The sequence below is a fragment of the Chrysochloris asiatica genome, unplaced genomic scaffold (assembly GCF_000296735.1).
Source record: "Chrysochloris asiatica unplaced genomic scaffold, ChrAsi1.0 scaffold00049, whole genome shotgun sequence".
Taxonomy (NCBI): domain Eukaryota; kingdom Metazoa; phylum Chordata; class Mammalia; order Afrosoricida; family Chrysochloridae; genus Chrysochloris; species Chrysochloris asiatica.
The window spans coordinates 2,151,795-2,174,745 of record NW_006408567.1 but is presented as its reverse complement, the minus strand read 5'-3'; the positions used below and the strand labels follow the sequence as shown (position 1 = coordinate 2,174,745).

General features: G+C 37.5%; 1 protein-coding gene across 1 annotated transcript in view; it reads left to right on the top strand.

Annotated features, from left to right (window-relative positions):
• The window catches only part of LTN1 (listerin E3 ubiquitin protein ligase 1), an 80,499-nt gene that overhangs the window by 44,556 nt on the left and 12,992 nt on the right, over nucleotides 1-22,951 (top strand). Inside the window, exons 18-25 of the mRNA XM_006862509.1 lie at nucleotides 4,770-4,877; nucleotides 8,483-8,625; nucleotides 12,379-12,514; nucleotides 12,703-12,847; nucleotides 14,975-15,192; nucleotides 15,675-15,905; nucleotides 16,639-16,713; nucleotides 20,178-20,364. Coding sequence (XP_006862571.1) covers nucleotides 4,770-4,877; nucleotides 8,483-8,625; nucleotides 12,379-12,514; nucleotides 12,703-12,847; nucleotides 14,975-15,192; nucleotides 15,675-15,905; nucleotides 16,639-16,713; nucleotides 20,178-20,364 — 1,243 coding nt within the window. The remainder of the gene's footprint in view (nucleotides 1-4,769; nucleotides 4,878-8,482; nucleotides 8,626-12,378; nucleotides 12,515-12,702; nucleotides 12,848-14,974; nucleotides 15,193-15,674; nucleotides 15,906-16,638; nucleotides 16,714-20,177; nucleotides 20,365-22,951) is intronic.

Sequence of the window (22,951 nt, the reverse complement as noted above, 5' to 3'; positions counted from 1 at the left end):
CAATAAGTTGTCCTCTCAGCACCGCTTTCGCTGTGTCCCAAAGATTTTGGTATGTTGTGTTTTCATTTCTTGTTTGTTTCTAGGAACTTTATGAATTCACATTTAATTTCTTGTTTTCCCAGTTGCTTTTCAGCAGGATGTTGTTCAGTTTCCATGTATTTGACTTTATAATTCCTTAGTTTTCTTGTTGATTTCTAGTTTTATAGCATGGTGGTCTGAGGAGATGCTCTGTAGTATTTTGATGTTTGTAAATGTATATAGAGGCTTGCTTTGTGTCCTAACACATGGTAAATTCTGAAAATGTTCCACGTACACTGGAGAAAGTATATTGTGTTGTTGTTCGGTTTGATGCTCTGTGCACATCTATAAGGTCAAGTTGGTTGATTGTTCTGTTTAGTTCCTCTGTAACTTTGTCAAGTTTCATTCTGGTTGTTGTGTTCCTTTTCGAAAGTGGTGCGCTAAAATCTCTCACTATAATTCTAGATTTCTTTCTTCAGTTCAAGTAAGGTTTGCTTCATATATCTTGGTGCTTTTTCATTGGGAGTGTAGATATTTATTATTGTTTTGTCCTCTTGCTCAATTGACTATTTGATCATGAGATAGTGTCCTTCTTTATCTATTATGCTGGTTTTTGTCTTAAAGTTTACTTTATCAGAGATTAGAATTGCCACTCTTGCTTGTTTATTGTTGCAGTTAGCTTGGTATATTTTTTCCATCCGTTTACTTTTAGTCCATCTTTGTCTTTGTGTGTAAGGTGTGTCTTGCAGGCAGCATATTGAAGGGTCTCGTTTTCTTATGCAATCTGCCACTCTCTGTCTCTTCACTGGTGCATTCAGTCCTTTGACATTCAATGTAATTGTCGATAAAGTCCTGGTGTGGCGCTGTGGGCTAATGCTTCAGACTGCAAAGTCATTTGAACTGCAAGGTTGGCAGTTCAAGCTCACCAGCTGCTCCTTGGGAATCCTATACAGGGTCGCTATGGGTTGGAATCGACTTGACGGCACTTAACAACAACAATGAATTAATTGCTCCCATTATATTAATTTTTTGGTAGTGCTGTTCGTTCCTTTATTCTGCGTGCCTTCTTGTGCTGAGTTTGTGTTTTTTATGCTACTTTTTGTCGGTTTTGTCTTAGTTTTCATGTTTGCTTGTTTTGCTTGAAAGTTCATTTTTGTGGTAAGTTGTGAAGTATTAACTGTCTTTGGGGTTAATTTATAGTTTATTAACTTTTCTCTCCATTTAAGAGAAACAATTGTATCCTGTAATCTACCTGACATCCTCACCACCTGGATCTCTGTTCCTACGTTATTCCCTTCTTTGACATTGATATTATTTTGATCTTCGGTTGACCTCCCAGATCCTTTGAATTCATTGTTGTAGTTTTGTTCTGTTCTGAACTGTGCTATCTGTCGACTGAGTTCCAGGTGATGTTGCCACACCTGTCAATCTCTGGTTGTTGTCTGTTCTTGTTGCTTTTCAGTCCAAAGAACTCCCTTTGGAATGTTTTGAATTGCTGGGTTGGTTTTGACAAAATCTTAGCTTCTGTTTATCCTGGAATGTTTTGATTGCATCATCGTATTTGATAGTTTTCCTGTATTAGACGATTCTTGGTTGGCAGTTTTTTTCTTTTAGGGTTTTGTATGTGTCTCCCCATTGCCTTTTTGCCTGCATGGTTTCTGCTGAGAAGTCAGAGCTTAATCTGATTTGCTTGCCTTTGTAAGTGACACTTCTCTTCTCCCTGGCCGCTTTTAGAATTCTCTCCTTGTCTTTGATTTTGGACAGTTTGATTATTATATGTCTTGGTGACTTTCTTTTGTGCTCTATCCTTTCTGTGGTACGTTCAGCTTCTTGAATGTTTATCTCCTCATCTTTCAAGATGTCAGGGAAAATTTTCTTCCAGAAGCTCTTCAGCTATCTCCTGTGTGGACTTCTTTGATTCTTCTTGTTTCGGAATGCCAATAATTCTTAAGTTGTTCCTCTTCATGTTATCCAGCATGAATCTTAGACTCTCTTCAGATTTTTTTATCCTTTTTTCAGCTTGCGTCTTCTGTCTTAGCATTATTGAGAGATTTGTCTTCCAGCTTGCTAGTTCTGACTTCCACCTCTTCAATTCTGCTCCTTTTCCCTTTCAGTGTGTTGTCCTTTTCTGATATTTTATTATTAATCATCTGGACCTCTTTTTGCAGGTTTTGAGTTGTTTCTAATGCTGTATCAATCTTGTTTAATTGCTCTTGTAGTATTTTCCTGACTTCTTCCTTACTTTCCTCCATCCCTTTTCGGAGCATTTGAATTTGTTTCCATATCATTCTTCTGAATTCCTTCTCAGGCAGTTCCAAAACCTGCTCTTCCTCTTCTGGGGAACCTTTGTCTGTCTCCAACTCATTTGTCTCAGGTACTCTTTTCTGTTTTTTGGACATGTTTTGAGATCTTTTGTTGTGTTTTGTTTGTCATTTCCAATAGTTATGTGGGTTTTTTAAAGCTTAAGTGGATGTTTTTGTGTTATTAAGCTTACTGGGTGTCTTCTGGTGGATATGATAAGGATATAGGCTTCCCTTTTCACATGTAATGCTTAGCAGCTGTTACTGCCTTTTGTCTCAGTGGTGGAATAGTCTGGGGTATGCTTGTAGCTTGGCTATATGGCCACGATTGCTGTCTCTTCTTGGGTAATGTAGGGAGTAAAAGCTCCCATCTCAAGGAAAAATATGTGCTCAAAAAGATCAAAAGCAGAAGCAATATAATAAAAGCTGAGAGAAAAATTAGCACTTTGAAACAAAAATAAAACTATGGCTGACTGTCCAGACGCCTTGCTACACAGGCAGTGTGTGTGTGTACCGTAGAAGCCTCCAGCAGTGGGTGGGGGTGTCCCCTTGCTCAGGCTTCTCTTCTAGTCACCAACGTAGAGGTGCACAGATAGATATTGAGAAGTTAATGGGGAGAAAGATTGTTTACTATTTTTGTCTGAAGGTCAGTTAGTTAGCTGCTTGTGCACAGCATGATTCTCAAGATAGTTGCATCCTTTCATGTTGGGGTTTCATAGATTGTTCATATGGTTTGTCTGTCAGGCCTGATGGGCCTGCTTTTTTCTGGCTAGAAAGGCCAGAGTAAAGGGTCCTGCACAAGTTAATTTTAGGGCTGCGACCCTAAGGCTGACATCATAAGCAGCCGCCAAGTTCTTTTTCTCTGTGCCATGGGAAAACTGTGGGGTCAGCACTGAACTTTTTTTGGGGGGTGCACACTCACCTGCCTGAGGGTGTCTGGCTGGGCAAAGAAGGCATGACAGGGAAGAGGAGATAAAAATGTGTATAATCCCCCGCACCTCCTTTTGCAAATGTCACTGCCCTGCTTTTAGTGCCGGTTCATTGTGCAGGTCTGACTGTAGCCCCACCCTCAGAACTCCGCCCGGGCAGGGTGGCTGCAGAGGGTGTCCATCTTGAGGGATTCCTAACTTGCAGTATTTTCCTTTATATTGTGATTTTTCCACTTGCGTGTGCAGGAAACTGACACCCTGGACTTTATGCTAGATCCAGAGCTCTGGTGTTGTTCCATGAGCACAGCTTCTCTGGGTTTTCAATCCTTCCCCCATGGAGCCTTTCCTACCTGGCTGTCTCTGCTGCCGCCAAAACCGGAACACTCTGCAAATAGATATATATGGAAGTTGTTTTAATTTGTTGTCTGTAACCCATCTTCCCACTACTCTAAAATTCAGTCTTACATGTTGTTTTGTTGTTGTTGTTGTTATGTGCCATTGAGTTGATTCCAACTCATAGCCAACCTGTAAAAGGAAGTTTCCAAGGTTGGTGAGTTTGAACTGCCAACCTTGTGGTTCACAGTTCAGTGCTGATCCTACAGTGCCACACCAAGAGGTGTGTCTTAATATTTTAAATACGAAACCTGTTCTCTTGGATGACAAAGTACATAAGAATATGAAGTTCTAATGAGGTCATAGCAGTGCACTCCCCTACCCCCAATTTGTTTTATTTCCATGGTATTGTTAGCTGCTTTCAAGTCAGTCCCCGACTCATGGTGAGACCATACACAACAGGATCAGACCATTGTGATACACTGAGTATTCAGTGGCTGATTTTCAGAAGTAAATCCTAGGCCTTACTTCCTAGCAGTTGTTGTTAAGTGTCAAGTTGGTTTCAACTCATAGCTGCCTAGCATTGGGTTTCCAAGGAGCAGCTGGTGGGTTTTAACTGCCCACCTGTGATTCACAGTCAAGTGCTTATCAACTACAGTGCCTAGCAATTAACTTCATGAAATTACTATGTTGAAATTCTTTCTTTTTAATTAAAGAATTTACCACTTGCCTGTAACATTTTTACTATAATTTGCATTATCAGAGGACCCAGGTTGAACAAGTCTTCTCCAGTCCCACCCCATGTATCTGACACTCACAACTTTCCAAAAGCATATTAGTATCTTCTGGGTTCTTCAACTTCAACCAGCCTAGATGTCCTATGGGGTGTATCCTTTCCCAGCTCTAGCTGCTGGACTTCTTTAAGGTCATCATCTCCCCTGTTGGGACTTGAGGGCTATGGAAATCTGTTGGAGTGAGAGCTCAATGCAAATTGTGAAATAATATCAAAAGCCTAAACTCCCAACTCTTTTGGCTAATGGCAGATGCTTTGGTATAGATATCCTAGGTGAATTGATGCTCTCACTCGGTGATTTAACTAATTCTCAGGAATCCAGATACACCAATGTTTAAACATCTTATTAAGTATATTTTTAAAGTAGAAAATACGTGTTTGTTTTTTCATTTTTAGATCTAAAGAAAGCGGTACCCTTTGGTCTCTTATTATTGGTAAGTTGATCTGTTCTCGAAGCATTACACCTGAGGACGTAAAACATCAGTATAGGAGAGAAGAAAACTGGTATGTTTTTTAAATGGTTTTTCTTTGTTATTTTGTCTAATTGGTAACTCCTAACAGAAGAACACTGTAATAAATCAAGATTATTGTGTTTAGAAATGTAGAAATTAAATGAGGAAAAAAATGAAGAATTTTATACTTATTTTAAACAATTGGCATTGCAAGGAAGAAACCCCTCCTTTAAATTACTCTTAAAACTAAAGTCCATATAATGAAGTACATGTAAAGAACAAATCTATATAAATGTTGTTAGTGCCTTCCAGTCAGTTCTGACTTATAATGACCCTGTATGGGTTTTCTGAGGAGCAGCTGGTGTTTGAACTGCTGATCTGTGGTATGCAGTCTAGTGCTGATCCTGCAGTGCCACACCAGGAATCTATGTAAGTGGTGTTGTTGTTAAGTGCTGTGGAATCAGTTATGACTCATAGTGAACCTGTATAGGGTTTCTGAGGAGTGTTTGGTGAATTTGAACCACCGACCTTGTGATTCAAACTGACCTTGCATTCCATAGTATTACATCCGGAGATAAATAAAAGATGGATAAGCTTGGCCAGAGGAACTTCTGTTTAAGCAGAGTATAACATCCTGACTCCATAAAAGTAAAGCTAGATGTTTGACTATAAAAATGAAAACTTTTTTATGGAAAAAGTATCATAAACTAAAGTTAAGAGAGACAAAATGGGAGAAAATATAAACAACGAATTAATATCTGGAATGTACAAATAGCTTCTGTAAATCAGTAAAAACATCTAAATTGGAAAAATGTGTCATGGGTATTGTCTTCATTATTTAGTGCAGTTACAATAGAAATACAAGTGAATGACTAACAAACAGAAATTTATTTTCTCACAGCTTAGATGGCTAGAAGTCTGAGTTTAGAACATGGGAGACTTGTTTTTTTTCTCTGTAAGTTCTGGGAGAAGGTCATAGTCAGTCAATCTTCCCCTGAGCCTTGGAGTATCTCAGCACAGGGATCTTGGATTCAAAGGATGTACTTTTGCTCCTGGCTTTTTGTTTTGGTGGTACTGAGGTCCCCTCTCTGCTGGCTTGTCTCTCCTTTTGTCTTTTCCCCAAAGAAATAGATCCTTATTGGTATTGCATCCCACCATAATCCTGCCTTACTAACATAGCACACATAATCTAATCTTCCTTAATGTTAACCTCATCTTGCCTCATTTACAGCACATAGGACAATTATACCAATTCTCAAAATGAAAGAAAAACCACAAGGAATCCTGAAATATCCAAGTTGACACATATTTTGGGGGGTCACATTAGTTATTCAATTCATGACAGATGTGAATGGAATTTATAGGTAAAATAGTCAAAGGATATGACTAGATAATTCAGTTATAAAATGTGGAACATTTAACTCAAAGAAAACACAAATCCTCACAATTGGACCGAGAGACATCATGGTAAATGGAGAAAAGACTGAAGTTGTAAAGGATTTCATTTTATTTGGATCCAAAGTCAACATTCAAGGAAGCAGCATCAAGAATCAAAAGCAGTGCATTGCATTGAGCAAATCTGTTAAAGTGTTACAGAGCATAGATGTCACTTTGAGGACTGAAGTGTGACTGACCCAAGCCATGGCATTTTCAGTCACCTCATATGCAAGTGAAAGCTGGACAGGGAATAAAGAAAACTGATATAGAATTAATGCATTTTAATTATGGTATTGGTAAGTACTATGAATTGCCCCAGAACAAACAAATCTGTCCTGGAATAACTACAGCCAAAGTCCTCCTTAGAAGTGAGGATGGTGAGACTTCTTGTCACATATTTTGGTGGACATGTTATCAGTAAGGACTCGTCCCTGAAAAGGGACATTATGCTTGATAGAGGGTCAGCAAAAAGGAGGAAGTTGGATTGGAAACAGTGACTGTCGTCATGGACAAAGTATAACAACCATTGTGAGGATGGTGCTGAACAGTGTTTTCTTCTGTTTTGTATAGGGTCACTATGAGTCAGAAATGACTGCATGGCACCCAACAGAAGCAACAATGACAAATACAAATGAAAAGAAATAGGTTTTAGCCACCATATTTCCAAGAATGGAAAAAGCTCACTTTTTTTTTGGTTAAAGTACAAATTGATTATGCTTTTTCAGAAAGCTATTTGAAGTATGTTCTTGTTAACAGTGGCCATTGACTTAGTCCGACTCCATTTGTGTAAGGTAGAACTGCTTCATGGGGTTTCAAGGCTCTGCTGACCTTTTAGAATAAGAACACCATGCTTCTCTTCCAAGGCACCTTGATGATGGGGGTTTTAAACTGCTAAGTTTTGGGTTATTTGTTGAGCGCTAACCATTTGTACCATCATGTATGTCAAGTATGTTGGTACATTCAAATCCTATGCTTATGCAATTCCACATTTAAGAATCTAGCCTGAAGGCATTTTTTTTTTTTTTTTTAAGAGATATTTTAACATGTGCAGGATATCAATTAAGGACATTTATAGCATTATTTGTAGGAGCAAACATTTGGAAAAACCGTAGATGTTGGCTAATAGAGAATTGGTTAAATTGTGATATTTTCATAGTATGAGTTGCTGTGTAGCTGTTCTCCTCTGTCTCCCCCCTTGTTTGTTAACTTTAAGATATAATGATATGAATCTGTATGTCCTGCCATGGAAAGATCTAGAGTTTATTTTTGTTTAGTGTCACAAAATAGGACAGTATGTTTTGTGTGAGCCTCTTTATGTAAAGAAAACCCAACTAAATTTGTGCTTCTTTTGGCACAATGATTAAGTACTATACTAGGCTGCTAACCAAAAAGGTTGGCAGTTCAAACCCAGTCAGTGGAGCTGGAGGAGGAAAGACCTACCTGGTGAACTGTTTCCATTAAGATCACAGTCTAGGAAACTTTATGGAATAGTTCTATGAGTCGAAATCTGCTCAATGTTTCCCAACATCAACAGCAATATATGTACATATACACATATGTGAATATCAGTGCACAGAAAGGGTTTTCATTGTTAAGTGTCATCGAGGCAGTTCTGACTAATAACAACCCTGTATAGGGTTTCTGATAGCGTAGTCGTTACGAATCGGGCTGCTAACCTCAAGGTCGGGAGTTCAAAACTATCAGCTGTTCTGTGGGAGAAAGATGAGGCTTTCTGCTCCTGTAAAGCTTTGCAGCCTCGGAAACCCTGTGCAGGGTCACTATGAGTTGGAACCTACTCCACGGTACTTAACAACAACAACATAGGGTATCTGAAGAGTGGCTGGTGGGTTTTTGAATCACTGACCTTGTGATTAACGCAATCCAGTGCTTATCCTACAGTGCCAGGAAAGGTAGTGCTATTTAAAACGAATCTTAAAGTGCACGAGCACATATGTTAAAAAAGTATTTATGGAGAAAAGTTACATATGCTTTTAAAAAAAATTAGAAACCTACAGGAAAGGGAAGGAGGGGGCAGTTATCCACAATTTCATCATTCAGAATCAGCAATTGTTAGTCTATTGTCATTATTTTTTTGGTTTTTTTTAAGTATTCATTTTGTGTAGTAGAGTAATTAGTCTTTTTGAGTACTCTGAATAGTAATAATAATAAAAAAGTGTGCATTTAGATAAAATGTAATGATGTTTTCTTTTCTTTAAACAGTTTTTTCCCACTAACAGAAGGCAATTTGCATACCATTCAAAGTCTTTGTCCATTTTTGTTAAACGAAGAAAAGAAAAAATTTATTGGTGACTGTATACGTGCACTTTTGTCCTGGCCTAAGAATGATCTTTACTATATTGACGGTTAGTCCCTTGATTATAAGTATTTTATTATTTAATATTGCCTGAGATGAAAGAAGTGTTTCTTAGTATCTAAAACCATATCTCACAGAGATAGGTTGAATTTCAACTGGCTTGTGTTCCTCCTTTATACTCTGTCACATATCAAGTTTATAGTTCTAAAATGAATGTCACTAGACAGCAACTGTGATCCTTTGCCCTTTCAAAAGTGCTACAGTCTTTTAAGGAGAGATTTAAACCCACAAATGCACTTGAATCATTTCTTTTCCATGTGTAATTCTATTTTAGTTAAGCCTCATTTCTCCCTAGACAAGGGAATCTTGATCAGTGACAACATTTGAAGGTCAAAGAATGATGGCTTTTGTTTTATTTGAAATTTTTCTAACACTATGCACTGTATTAGCTCATGTGTTTATTAATTTTTAATAAACATTTATTGAGCACTTGCTGTATATCAATTCCTGTCCTAATTTGGTAGAGACAACAGTCATAAATTTACATTATGTGGTAACTGAAGTAACAAAAACATGTATAGAATAGCAGAAAGGAAGTAGTTTTCTACTTTGCTTGAGGTGTTGCAAGATTCACAGAGACACACTAGATCTTGAAGAATAAAAAGTTTTCCATGTGATTATAGCTGGGGAAGGGTATTCCAGGTACTTGAACACATGGAAGGGTGCACCTTTTGGCTGGCATTTAAATTGGATAGTTGTAGGCAGAGGGTATTTGGATGTACCAGAAAATGGATTCTGAGAAATGATAGGGAACACATCATAAAGACGAACTTTTGTAGATTAGGGATTTGGGACATTAAACTACAGGCAGTAAGGCGCCATTAGCCTAAATGAAGTAAGAGAGTAAAAGCTGGAAGCAAATCAGGGGGCTTCTAAAAGTTAATGGAAAATTCCATTGTCTTTTAATTCCATTTTTCCACGAACTTTTTGAAGCTCCCTTGTATAAGGTCGAAGGGAAAATCCATCTGTTGAGAGGAAGACACGGGGAAGAAGAAGGGATGAAGATAGAGGAGAGACAGGAAATGATGAAGAAAGTTTCCATTGAAAAGATGAAAGGAGAGGGCAAAATAAGATAGGATCCAGAGCATAGGTAGACATTACCTTGAATCGTGGTAGTGTTAAGTGTCATCCAGTCAGTTCTGACTCATAGCCACCCTGTGTAAGGGTTTCCATGGAACAGCTGGTGGGTTTGAATGGCTGACCTTGTGGTTTGCATTCCAGGGAGGGAGTTTTCTCTGAGATAAAAGGTAAGGAGGGATGTAGGTATAGTGGAGATGAGGTTAGGAAGTATATGTGTTCCTGACCAATAAGCTGCATTTCTTCTGTGAAATAGGGTAGGCCATTTTATGTGTAGAAATTTATTTGAGTTTTAAGAGGTGTCATGAAAGTTTGGAATAGTAGAAGTAGAATCTGGCCATTAGCATTAAAGAAATTGCCAAATGCGTCTGTGACTGAACCCAGCCAATGTTAAATTTCTGTGGCATTGACTTCACTTACAGAGCTAGACTGTGGAATTAGGTTTGAGTTTGCATTTTGGAATAGGTATTCCAAGTTGAACTCATTATGCATAGAGGAGCGAAGTACTTGAGAATGCAATTGATTTCTCCAGTGTAGATTGTAACCAGGAGGACTGAGAGGAGATAGGTTGCATCAAACACAACTCCATGAGGTGTTCACACAGACTAAGGAAGTATATAGTAGCTGCACAGCGTCTTGGAGGGAGGAAGGCATTAAGGGGAACAAAATGTTTTTGAAGTTTTATGATAATTTTATTCCTGTTAGCCAAAGAGAGGATACAGAATTAGCTAAACAAACCCTTTCAATTGGTTCTTAAAGTCAGTGGTTTCTGATTATACTTGAGTCTCTTCTGTTTTTTTTTTCTCTTCCCATGAGAATTAGTGTTCTGTTTAAAAAAACAACAACAAAAAAACCCCAACTCTTTTTTGTTTCCCATTTCCCTACAAGTTAATATCCAAAATTCTTAGTTTGGCATCTAAGACATTTTACATTTATATCGCAACTGACCTCTCCAAATTTATTTTCTGCTGTTTCTACCCATACCTTTCTTATACTAAATTAGGATTTTTGTGTATAAACATTTTTTGTTGTTAGTTGCTGTTTAGTTGATTCTGACTCCTGGTGACCTCTTGTGCACAAGAAAGAACTGCTCCACTCAGTTTTCAAGACTGTATCTAGGCACTTCTGGGTGGGTTCAAACTGGCAACCTTTCAGGTAGTTGAGTCATTTGTGCCACTCAGGGATTTTGAATTTGTCAGATTTTTGAACATACCATACCTTTTTACAAATTTGTATCTTGACACTACCTGATGTGTTCCTTTGCTGGCCTTGCGAATTGTAAATCCAGACTCAGACACCAACTTCAGGAAGCCATTCCTGATTTCACCTAGATGCAGAGAGTTACTTCTAGTTCTAGGCACCCAGTCTTTATCCATATTATATTCTCATTTGTTTTGAAGTAATCTATACTGTTAAGATGAGTCCCTTTCAGATCAGAGACTGGATTTTGCTCATGTTTTTTCCCGTGTCTAGCAGGGTACATGGTATGCATTCATTTGTTCCTTTACTCTTTGATAGCCAGTCAAAATAATTTCTCTGTACTATGAGTATTGTGCTTGTACAGTGGTGAATAAAACAGAAAAGTTTCCTACTTTCACTTGAGAAGATAATAGTAAGTAAACAGATAATGATTATAGATTATAATTAGTGCCATAAAGGCTGTGAGCAGGTAATATATATGAAAGGTAACTTGGAGAGGCATAATTTGATCATGGCTGACTGAACCAGAACAGACCCAACTTTTTAAAATTTGGGTGATTGGGGTACACCATGTAAAACTGGAAAAATTATGGGTGGAAGCCCTGGGATAGGAGGAGACTCAGAAGAAACCTAGTGAACCCTTTCAGAAGCATGATGTGTTACTGCCAGGACTGTGGAAAGCCACAGACATTTTGAGCGGGGTGGTTGACCACCATCTTTGAACTGTACATCAGTATTTAAGAGCCAGGTCAAGATATCTTGTTACTTATATAGTGTACACCGTACTCTTGTTTTCTGAGAGAGGGGATTAAGTTTCTAGCAAGCCTTTCAAGCCTTTGAACCTTAATTTTTTCCCATTTTGGTTAGCGTCTGGTTCCCCCACATTTGAAAATATTGGATTTGTGTTCAGGTAGCATTTCATCAGCCATGACAGAATGGGGCGGAATCCATTCGAAGTCTTGCTTTCAGTACTTGAGGGACTGTTGTGGAGAGGAGGTAATATTTAATCTAAGAATTGAAGGATGAGAAGGAACCAGGGATTTTAAAGATACAGTAGATGCTTATTAAATGAACGTATGAATTGTGGAACCCTGTATTCTATTTTCCATCCTTATTGAACTTTGTACTCTACAGCAATGTCGATTTTGGTTTTATTTGAGAGAGGGGTCTGCTGGCTAAGCCCTGTACTGAAACTAAGACAAAGACAGCAGTTTAAAGAGAGTAAGAGAAGAGAGAGAAAGAAAAGATCCTGTACTGTACTAGGTGTTTGGTATGCAGATAGGGTCTCGACTTTGTGGAGTGTACAAACTCACTTACTGATTCTTTTGATTAAACCCTTTTTAGAGTTCTTGATCTGAGTGAACATTTCTCAAAGTAGAAGAGTTTTCCTTTTTATAGTAGCCATTTGTAATTTTTTTTTTTTTTAAGTTTAAATTTGTAATTTGTACTTTGAATTTTGCTTTAGGAGGTTTTGGATATTTTGCTATTTTCAATTCTTCTCTACAAACCAAAAACATAGATGATAAAGACTTGTTACATGGTATACTAAAAGTAATAATGTGCTGGAAGAAAAACTATGAAGATATTTTTCTCTTCAGTTGGTAGGTAATGTTTTGAAGTGTTTTTTTCTTCTTTTTTCCTTCTGTACAATGTGAACCAAGTTGTGTATCTTACATGGACAACTTTGTAGAGTAAATAACATTTTAGTCTGACATTTATAAGCATATAAAATAAAACAGGATCTGTTCTAATTGATTATCAATATGTCTCTTGCTTTGTTTTATCATAGTAATCTGTCAGAAGCAAATCCAGAGACACTGGGTATAAATACAGAAATAATCCGATTTCTTTCCCTGTTCTTAAAATACTGGTCTGCACCTTTGGCGGAGAGTGAGTGGGACTTCATCATGTGCTCCATGTTGGCTTGGTTAGAGGTAAAGTAACCTGATGTGTCATCACTTTTGTTGGGTCTTTGTGCATATCTCCGCATTGAAACGGTATTTGTAATCTTGTTCTTTAAATGATGCTGGTAACTAAATCCTTTGAAAATAATTACAACACTTAATAGATTTTCTCTTTCCTATCTGATATTTGACAGCCATAGGCTGTTAAAATGATAGGTTTAATGACTGTTCACAAATTTTAGTGACCAAATCTTCTAACTGCTATTAAAAATGTTCTCTTTATTAGCTTATTTGAATATATTTGCAGAACAGGATCGTTAGGTTGTATCTTACTGTTTCATGTCAGGGTTTCAAGATGATTTTTTTGGGTTCTAATTAAGTTATTTTAAATGCAAGGAGGATATGTCAAAAAGTGTTGCTATAAAATATCAAAATGTGAAGCTCTTGTTTTTCAACTAGGTCTGTACACCTCTGAAGTAGTGTTTCCATTTCTCTCACCCTTTCCTAGGTGTCCTGGTAGAATATTGGGTTATGAGTTGGGCTGTAAGCCATAAAGTCAGCAGCTCAAATCTGTCAGATGCTTCTTGGGAGAAAGATAAAGCTTTCTGCTCCCATAAAGATTTATAGCCTTGGAAACCCCTAACAGGGTTGCTGTGAGTCAGAACCAACTCTACGGCACACTGCCACCACCACCAAATCTTCCTTATAGAATTCTGCTCTCTTTGATTTACACCATGTCAAAACTACAGTTTGGTAACTTTGAGGGACTCAAATCATGTTCCATTTCAATGTTGAGTTTTGGCAACAAAAAAATCAGTGTGTAGAGGCAAGATCAGAGTTGTAGGTTGGATGGGGTAAAGTTTCCCAATGATAGTCTTCATTGGAAAGCCCTTGCTTCCTTCCAAAAATGAGCAGGTACGTTTTTCTCAGTGCAACTTTTTTTGGCATTTTTCTAGCCAGTACAGTTTCATAATGTTAAGTGCCGTGGAGTTGGTTCTGACCCAAAGCAATCCTGTACAGGGTTTCTGAGGCTGTAAATCTTTACGGGAGCAGAAAGCCTCATCTTTCTCCCACGGAGCGGCTGGTAATTTCGAACTGCTGACCTTTAGGTTCGCAGCCCGATTCCTAACCACTTTGCTACCAGAGCTCCTTAGTTTCTTAATATGCCCCTATAATCATCCTATGTCCTTTGAGAAAATCTATTAAGGTAACTCCTTTGGAGTCCAAAGAGCAGTCACCGTAATCTTCTGAAGTGACCTCTCTGCCTGAAGTTTAACTGGCACAACAGATCCCCTAAGAAACCAGTTTGGATTTAACATTTTTTTTAAGGCACTCTAATGTCCTGGTGTCCTGCCGTGGCGCTGTGGGCTAATGCGTCAGACGGGAAAGTCATTTGAACTGCAAGGTCAGTGGTTCAAGCTCACCAGCTGCTCCTTGGAAACCCTACACAGTGTCGCTATGAGTCAGAATCGACTTGATGGCACTTAACAACAACAACAACAATAACGTGACTAAGTCAGGTATACTACTGAGAAAACTTGTCTGCAGCCATCCACTAATCGCAGAGACATGTTTAAACACATTTTGTTTGGAATAAATCTGTGCATGGATGAACTAGACCCTGAGTAGCAGTAGTGTTTTTCTTACCTTTGTACATTCATGAGAATTCATTTTGTTTTGTGAGCCAAAACAGCCCATGTGTAAAACCTGTGGGCTGTGAGGCAGTGTATCAGTCAAAGTTTGATTCTCTGCTTTCCCTACTATGAGCTGTGACAGTTAAAGTTTTAAATTGAACTCATTTGAGCCTCAGTTTTGTTATTTTAACATGGACATAATAATACCCAACACAGAGGATTACTAAGGAGATGAAAATTGAGTAAAGTATCTACCTTGTAAATGGTAGCTGTTTCTGTTTTCTTTTGTAGTTTCAGAAGTTAAAGGCATTTTAGAATAAATTATTCATTAATTATTCTAATTATTAGCATTGAATTTTGAAAAATATGATGTTGATTTGACACGTGAAATTCTCGAGACTGTGCACCTTACCTGCTTTTTATTTTATAATTAAGAGATACAGAAACGTCTCTTTACTACCTTAGTTTGTGGTGTTCTAGTATAGAAGAGTGCCTAATTATTTGATTTTTTTTGTTTCTGTAGACAGCAAGTGAGAGTCGTGCTTTGTACTCTGATCCTCTTGTACAACTCTTTGCCTGTGTCAGCTGTGGCTTGGCTTGTGATCTCAGTTTGTATTTTGATTCCACAAGTCTGGATACCTTTGGCAATCTTCCTGTAAATCTAATCAGTGAATGGAAAGAATTTTTTTCCCAAGGCATCCACAGTTTGCTTTTGCCTCTTTTGATGACTGTTACAGGCAAGTGAAAAAAGAATAATAGTGAGATTCATGGAAAAGTCTTGAAATTCAAAACTTAAAACTTTGGATGTTTAAGTCAAACAGTATAGAATAGTAAAAGAAAAGAGCAAAGAGAGAAAGCTTGGCTTCTCAGAACATCATGTATGCTTTTGCTTTACAGATAAGATATCCAATGACCATTGCAGATTTAAAGAATAGTGATTCCGATAACCTGAATCGAATATTCATGACTTGAACTCCTTTTAAACATTTGCATTTTTTTCAAAGGTGAAATAGAAGTCACAAAACAGTTACGATGCACTGAAATATAGATTTACTTCGTATCTAATTGCTGAGTGCCATCAATTAGGAGTACTATAATGCATGCATATATGTCAAGTTTTTAGTTTATTTTAATATCATCTTATTGAGTATGAATCAAGCTGTTACTCAGACTCTTTGGTTTTTTTTTTTATTTTTTTATTTTTTTTTATCATTAGTAGAAAGCAAAGATCCATCTGAAACATCCTTTCAGAATGCAGTGCTGAAGCCCATGTGTGAAACACTAACATATATGTCAAAGGAGCAGCTGTTGAGTCACAAACTCCCGGCGAGATTTGTTGCTGACCAAAAAACAAACTTACCAGAACATCTCCAGACTTTGCTAAACACATTGGCCCCATTACTCCTCTTCAGAGCTAGACCTGTGCAAATAGCTGCTTATCATATGCTCTACAAGTAAGAATTCTTCAAAATGAATTGATGCTACATTGATCTATAAAAATAGATTATATATTTAGTCCTAACTTTCAATCATCAGGAGCTCTGGTAGTATAGTGGTTACGAGTTTGGCTGCTAACCTCAAGGTCAGCAGTTTGAAACTACTAGCTGTTCCACTGAAGAAAGATGAGGCTTTCTGTTCCCGTAAAGATTTACAGCCTCGGAAACCCTATACAGTATTGCTGTGAGTTGGAATCCACTCCACAGCACAAAACTAACCAACCAACTTTTAATCATTAAAAAAAGACAAACTTTCAGAAATGGAAACTTGACCATCCACTTAAATAACAGAGATGTCAAGTTATTTGCTTTTAGGTCAGTCACTACCGTTCTTGCAAATTTGACAAAAATCAGGGGTGGGGAAACTATTTTCTGCCCAAATTTATAACACCATTCATGGACCATAACTAATGATCAGTTTAAAAATTAGTCTGCTATATTTGGTCAAACATTTAATTAACTCAACCTTAATGTGATGGTTGGAACTGTGGTTGCCTTGGTTGCCAGACCAAATGATTTTGTGGGCCAGACATTCCCCACCCCTGACATAGAGTTCTGACGAGGTAGTTATTTAAGGAAAAAACTCATTAAAAAATATGCTCATTACAAAATACATATTGACCATTCTGCTCATGATTTAGCAATGAATAATTTAATATGACGCATTTTATTGTAATGTTCTAATTTTCAGATTGATGCCTGAATTACCACAGTATGATCAGGATAATCTAAAGTCATACGGAGATGAGGAAGAAGAGCCAGCCCTGTAAGTTTTTTTAATAAATTGTTTTATTAAATTCTTTCAATTCACCTCAGTGATAATGACCTTAGAAGACCCAGGCAACGCAGAAAGTCTAAATTTAGAGTATGTTCAACAGATAACTCCTTTAAAAGTTATCTGTAAGATAAAAATTAAGTCCAGAGGCTGTCCAAAAAGATTATTTGTCCTTCTTGTGTTCCTAAATGATCATTTTAGTGTGCTACTGTTTAGTAAAACTTTCATTAGTCACATGATAGCCATGGAAAAATTGTATCACCTCAAATATTTATTAAAGACCACTTTGTGCAAGGTATGTATTAATGTGAGCAGGCAATACACTATCAAACAAGTCTTTTTTTTCTTAAGCTTATAATCTAATGTAATAATCTGATATAAACATTATTGCTCTTTAATAGAAGATATAGCATGTAACAGGTGCTAAGAAAAAGAATGTTGGCACAATGACATATGCACCAGAAAGGGAAGACTTTACTTATGAAGAGACCTTTATGATTAAGCAAACATTTCAATGAGACAGGGAAGGCAGCATAAGTTATGGAAACAGCATGTGTAAAGGCACTGAGGCATGAATGCTCAAGAGGTGCTCTGGGAATGTTGATTACTTGCCATTTAACATGCTTGCTTATTGTCAGTATCTTGCTCACTAGAATGTAAGCTCTATGAATACAGGAACTTTTATCTCTTGTCCCAATTATATCCATAGTGCCAGGATAGTGCTGGGTATATAGAAGACTCAGAGTTGTACTCCTTTATTAATAAAAAACTAAATGAATGATTTTGTGTCGAGTAGGAATGGCATAGTAAGGTAAAGTTGGAGGGTGGGTAGTTTAAGGGCTGAATAATGAAGGGCCTTAAAATGAAAATTTTAAGGTATTAGTGCATTTCTTGGTACGCGGTAGAACACCGTGACCTTATTTTGGCAGTAGAAAGAAGTGTGGATTGTATAAAGAAGCAAGCAGAGGTGGACACCATTACGCAGGTTATATGCATGGAGGGCAGTGTGGAGATATTTAAAAAATATTAGGATCTAGTGGCCATTTGGTATAGAAAGAGAAAGGTTGGTCCATGAAATGGAGTTGTTGAAGGTAAAGACGTAAGATCAGAAGCTTGGAGAATTCCTCTGGGAACCATATGGGAAGAGAGAGAACCCAGTGCCATAGAGAAGAGTCTAAAGGTAGTGTGCGGGGGTTGGTTAACTAGGTGAATCAAATGTTGCAGGAAGTATGAAGAGAATGAGGCCTGTGAAAATATGATTGGATTTGATGATTAGGTAATTTAAGACTGTCATTCAAGAGAATATTTACCCTAAATCCAAAGAGTCAGGGAGGATAGAGTTCTGCTTTTATTTACATAGGGGTCAGGGTAGGAGAAGTTGGGCAATAACTGAGAGCTAAACCACTACTTAGAGTCCTGGTGTGGAGCTGAAGGTTAATGCACTGTACTGCAAAGTCTGTTTGAACTGCAGAATCGGTGGTTCAGGCTCACCAGCCGCTCCTCGGAAACCCTATAAAGGGTTGCTGTGGGTCAGAACTGACTTGACGGCACCTGACAACAACAAACCACTACTTAAGAGTCCTGGTGTGTAACCATTTCTGGTTAATGTACTAGACAGCAAGGTTGGTTTGAACAGCAAAGGGCGGCTCAAGCTTACCAGCTGCTCCTCAAAAACCCTATACAGGGTCGGTATGAGTTGGAACCAACTTGATGGCTCTTAATAACAACAAACTACTACTCATTTATAATGGTGGAATTGAATTCAATTAAATATTGGCTTGATCCTAGAGAAAATAGAACATAAACACATTTATTAAATGCTGCTACTTTGTGTTTGGGTTCTGATTTTGTACTACAAATGTGCTATTGGTATGTCTTTATGTCTTTCATTTTGTAGTTGGGAAAACAGGCTTGGAAGAGTATAAATCATTTACTCAGATGCACTTTATAAATAGTAGAATTAGGTTGTGGACTCTGACTTCTCTGATTCTAGAGCCCACATACTTCCATTGCATCACAAAAAAAAAGCAAGGCATGTACTTGAGGGGAGATAAATAACTAAACAAGATAAGTAGAGGGGATGTCAGAGACATTGTCTGAGAAGAGGTATACCTGTGGCTTTTATGACAATTATGGTAGTTGGTAGAGAAGAGCTACGGTTAATGTTAGGGTTGTTGTTAAGTGCTGTCGAGTCTATTCTGACTTACAGCAACCTGTATAGGGTTTCTGAGGAGTAGCTGGTGGGTTTGAACTGCAGACCTTGTTGTTCTTAGTCCATTGCCACACCAGAACGTTGGGGTAATCAGAGGAAAATATAGGAGTGGGGAACTTTGGATGGCAGACTAAAGGAGTTGGGTAACAGCAACAACAACAACAACAATAATAATTCCTCAGAGGATCCCTGGTGATGCAATGGTTGAGTGCTCAACTGCGAACCAAAACTCTAGCTCCTTGAAAGAAAGATGTGGTATTCTGCTTCTATAACAGTTACAGCTAGGCATTTCCACTCTGCCCTTTAGGGTCACTATGATGCTGTAATCGTTACGGGAGCAGATTGCTAAATCTTTTTTTCCCATGGAGTGTCTGGTAGGTTCAAAACACCAACTTTTGGTTAGGAGCTGACTGATTTTAACCATTGTACCACCAGGGCTCCTTTGCCATAATGACTATAGCCTAGGAAACCCTATGGTTTCTAGTTCTACTTTTCTTGTTGGGGTCTCTGTGAGTAGGAGTTGACTCAGTGTCACACAGCAATCACAGGCACATAGCAGTAACAATAAGCAGGTGGTTCAGTTAAACTCTGGTGCTTCAGGCAGCTAAAAGATTGGTGGTTTGAAGTCATCCACAGGCATCTTAGAAGATCATCAGCCTGGAGATCTGCTTCTGAGAGATCACTGTCTTAAAAGCCTTATGGAGCCAGTTCTACTCTGCACGCATGGGATCTATGGCAGTTAACAACAATAGTTCCTCTGACTAAGCTGAGGGACTTTGGATTAACATGTTGCCTCTTTAGATGTACAATTTTTTTTTCTTTTAAATCTCTGTAACAGAATGTTGACACAGATATTTCTTAAAGGTGTCCTTCCTTCAAAAGCTAACTTTTATAGTCTGTTTTTGTAGCTTATCTTCCAATTCCTTAATTGCCATTTTGTGAAATTAGGAGTTAAAATTGGATCTATAAAGTAGACTTTCTTGTTTAAAAAAAGAGAGAAAGGTTTTTTAAAATGCTTGAAGTTTATAAATTTGTTATGGGGCAAGTTATGAGGAAAATTGTATTGTTTTGATTTTTCATTGATTTTTTTTTTTTTTTTTTTTTTTTTTTTATTGTTAAAAGCATAGAATATCAGAAGGATGTTTACATGAGTTTTAGCAAAAATTTTTTTCGTTGCTGATCTTTATAGTTCTAGGCATTCTATTTAGGTCTTTAAATTTTTTTTTTTTTTTTTTTTTTTTAGGTCGCCACCGGCAATGTTGATGTCTCTTCTTAGCACTGAAGAGGACTTACTAGAAAATGTTTTGGGATGTGTTTCTGTTGGACAGATTGTGACCATTAAGCCACTGAGTGAGGACTTCTGTTACGTTCTGGGATACCTCCTCACGTGGAAATTAATTCTTACTTTCTTCAAAGCTGCTTCTTCTCAGGTAGATAAATATGTGATGACTTTTGTCATGTATGTATGTTTTGCTTTTCTGGCCCTAAGTATCTTCTCTTTCTTGTGGTAGGGAAAAAAAAAAGGCTAACATCAGATAACAACAACAACAACAAACGTCAGATATTTTTCTAATTTTATTCATGTGTTCACTTCCCTATCCCTTGTGTTCATACACTGATATATGTAACACATCCAATTTTTACAAGAGTAATTATTTTCTGACAAGTGACTGGACCTTTTTTTTTTTTTTTTAATTGAGTGTAGTCATCAAGTCAGTTTATTACAGGAAACAAGATTTGTATCAGTTAATGTTGTTCCTCTATAGTAATAATTTCAAAAGAATTGAATCTTGCTGTTTTTTTCTTTGGTCATCTTTTCTTTTGTGGAGATTTCAATTGATACATAATTGGAAATGTCTTTTAAATGAAGTCAGTGCTTAGACAAATGTCTTTGAAGCATTACCTATATAATTCAAACTATTGTGACACTACGATAAGCTCTGGAAACCGAAAGGTGGAGGCACCAGCTGTTCCTCAGATACCCTATCCAGGGTCACTATGAGTTGGAACTAATTCGATGGCATTTAATAACAACAACAATATTTCTAAATGGTGAAAATATCATCTTATAAAATATTCTTGCTCAGATTATTCTAGCAGCCTCTAGATGTCTCTCTTGTCTCATGCCTGAGACCTCATTGTTCAGAAAGGGCGCTGTAAATTTTTAGTCTGTTTTTTTTTTTCTTTTGGGTCAGTCCCCACTAGAGAATCTTAATCAAATCATGGTAACAATGCATATGATTTCTTTGTTAGGCCAATACAAAAAGATTTATATCACTTCATATTTAAAGTGTGATTAAATTCTCATGGCATTTGTGGCCAATGTGATTTTTTTCTGAATTCTTAAATTTTAATTTGTCTTGTAGCTCTTAATCCATATCTTGGTACAGATATATCATTTTATACTTTGTTGTTGTATTTGTGTATCTAAAGGAAATATGAAGCAACATTCATCTAGTTGTTAAATAGTTTTGTTTTTCTCCAGGCTTGATATTTATGTTTATGATTTCAGCTAAATTTTTTTTTTTTTTTTAGCTAATTATGTATTTCAGAAACTCCTTGTTGGGCTTTTACATTGGTTTTTAAAACTATTGTTGATATCTTAAACATTGAAGCAGTTTGAGGTTTATAAGAATTTTTTTATTGCTATATTCAGAAATTAGAAAAATGGCTGTGCATGATCTTTTTTTATTGAATTATGATGTGGGGGGAACAGGACTATAAGTAATTTTATGGTAGTGTTTATTGAACCTGAAATTAGAACTGAGCTGTGGATGATAACTTAATTAAGAGCTCTTGATCTTGAAACAAACAGAAACATTTTTTAAAAAACTTTACTCAGTCCTGAATCTTGGGATTTTCTTTGAGTGTTTAATAGCTTTATTGAGATATATATCACATATAAAGTTCACTCATTTGAAGTATATATAGTTTGGTATTTTTGGTATATTCAGTGCTCTGTTAACCATCCTCACTTTCTAATTTTAGAGCATTTCAACTTCTTAGAAGGAAACCATGTACCCATTAACAATCACTTCCAATTTCTTCCCAAACACGCATCCCTGGCAACCACAAATATACTAATCATATGTTCTGCCTCATTGAATTTGCGTATTGTGGACATTTCGCATTTGTGGCCTTTGTATTTGGCTGCCTTCACTTAGCATGTTTTCACCAAATGAGGTGACTTAAAAAGTCCTTGGGAAAATTCCATTACCTTTTTTTTTTTTGGATGTACCACGAAGCACTCAGGAATATACAGCCATTTAAACAACCAAAGGGGCACACCCGGCAAGCCCGCCCCCCGGCCATTAGCACACAGTCCCTCTCCATCCATTAGTCCAAGGGTCCCCAGCTGCTTCATCTCTCCACGTCATTGTCTCTGCCTCCATCTCTGGTGTCACTGCTTCTCTGGGTTGGGTCCCACAGTCCACTCTTCTCCCTTGATGGTCCCAGGGTCCTCTGCTCCTGGACTGCAAAATCAACCACTCCACTCCTTTTGTTACAAAAACGTCTACCTTTACATTTGCAACACTCGCAATTAGTTCTGATAGCAATTATGCACTATTGAACCACAAGAGTCTTTTCCCCATCTCCTTTTACCAGCCCCATCCAGACAGGTTGGAAACCACTCAGTGGAGATTCTGCATTCCCCTGCTCCCTCTGAAACTAGGCTTCCTCTTGAAAGCATGTGACCCAGTCACTTTGTGCCTTTCTAGTCCCCTCATTTTGGGTAGCCAATGTCTAAGTTGCCTATCCCTGTCAACCCTGTGTACCGAGAGGGTGGGAATGATCCTCGCTGTAAAGATTTGTTTCCTCTTTTGAGCTACTACATCCGTAAGTATAGGTCAAGTTCATCAAATTGCAGCAGATTACTCTGTTTTTTCGTCTTCTTTCTTCCTCTAGTCAAGGTCTATCATCTGCCATTGAAACCAGGTCAAATGGGTGCTATCTGCAAGTATGGGTGTTCTTGTGCATCTCCTCTCACATCATATAAGCTGGACGGTTCACTCTCCA